At 35.4% G+C, this 893-nt stretch overlaps 1 protein-coding gene across 1 annotated transcript; it reads right to left on the bottom strand.

Annotated features, from left to right (window-relative positions):
- Nucleotides 1-274: 274 nt before the first annotated feature.
- Nucleotides 275-822, bottom strand: Phum_PHUM403340 (Homeobox protein Hox-A7, putative; the record flags this gene model as incomplete). Its single annotated transcript, XM_002428777.1, has 2 exons — nt 275-348; nt 402-822. 2 exons carry the CDS (start codon nt 820-822, stop codon nt 275-277), a joined length of 495 nt encoding a protein of 164 aa, XP_002428822.1.
- Between the last annotated feature and the right edge of the window lie 71 nt (nt 823-893).

Raw genomic sequence — 893 nt, 5'->3', positions numbered from 1 at the left:
CGAGCAAACACTTGCAAATAAAATAAAAGAAGGAGTCTTTAGAAGCTTCGCTTCTAAAGAAGAACAATTTGAGTTCGTCGCCAGTCTTTTGTTTATAAAAAGTTGAAAATGTGAATATTGAGTACGGGATCATAACAATATATATGACCCTCTCATGAATTTTTTATAACCGTTCATTTGCTTTAATCAAACACGTTCATCCGTTCGTTTGTTCTCTCTCTCTCTCTCTCTCACCCTTTTGAAAATACACATTTAGAAAATTGTTTATCATCCATTAATTTCTCTTTTCATTACTATTAATTTGATTAAGGGTAGTTTCCCGCTCTCCCCGATCAATTGGCTGCGGTACTAGTGACAATAAAAAACCGGAAATAGATTTTTGTATCTTACTTTTCACTCACCTTTATCAACCTCTCTCAAACGATCCTTAACCTTTTCCGAATCGTATGATAAATCATCTTTATCCTTATCGTCGGTGTCTGATACGATGGCATCGTCATCGTCATCCGTTTTGTTTTTCGGCTCCCACGTCATTTTATTTTCTTTTTTCAGTCTTCGCCTTGCGTTGGCAAACCACGTCGACACTTGAGTCAAAGTCATTTTCGTTATTATTGCCAACATAATTTTTTCACCTTTGGTCGGATACGGATTTTTTTTATGTTCGTTGAGCCATGCTTTCAATGTTGCCGTTGATTCCCGCGTTGCATTTTTACGTCTCGCCGCAAGATCGTAACCTGCGCTGTACCTATAAAAAAAATATAAATCGATCGATCGATGGATTTCGATATTTGTAATTAAATTATCATTTAATGAAACACGCATTTTTTTTTTTTTTAAATGTTAAATGTTAAAACGCAAACGGAACGTGTTTGAAATACGTGACGTGTAAACTT

Source organism: Pediculus humanus, genomic scaffold (genome assembly GCF_000006295.1).
Source record: "Pediculus humanus corporis 1103172107952 genomic scaffold, whole genome shotgun sequence".
Classification (NCBI taxonomy): domain Eukaryota; kingdom Metazoa; phylum Arthropoda; class Insecta; order Psocodea; family Pediculidae; genus Pediculus; species Pediculus humanus.
This window is presented reverse-complemented; position numbering and strand designations above follow the sequence as displayed.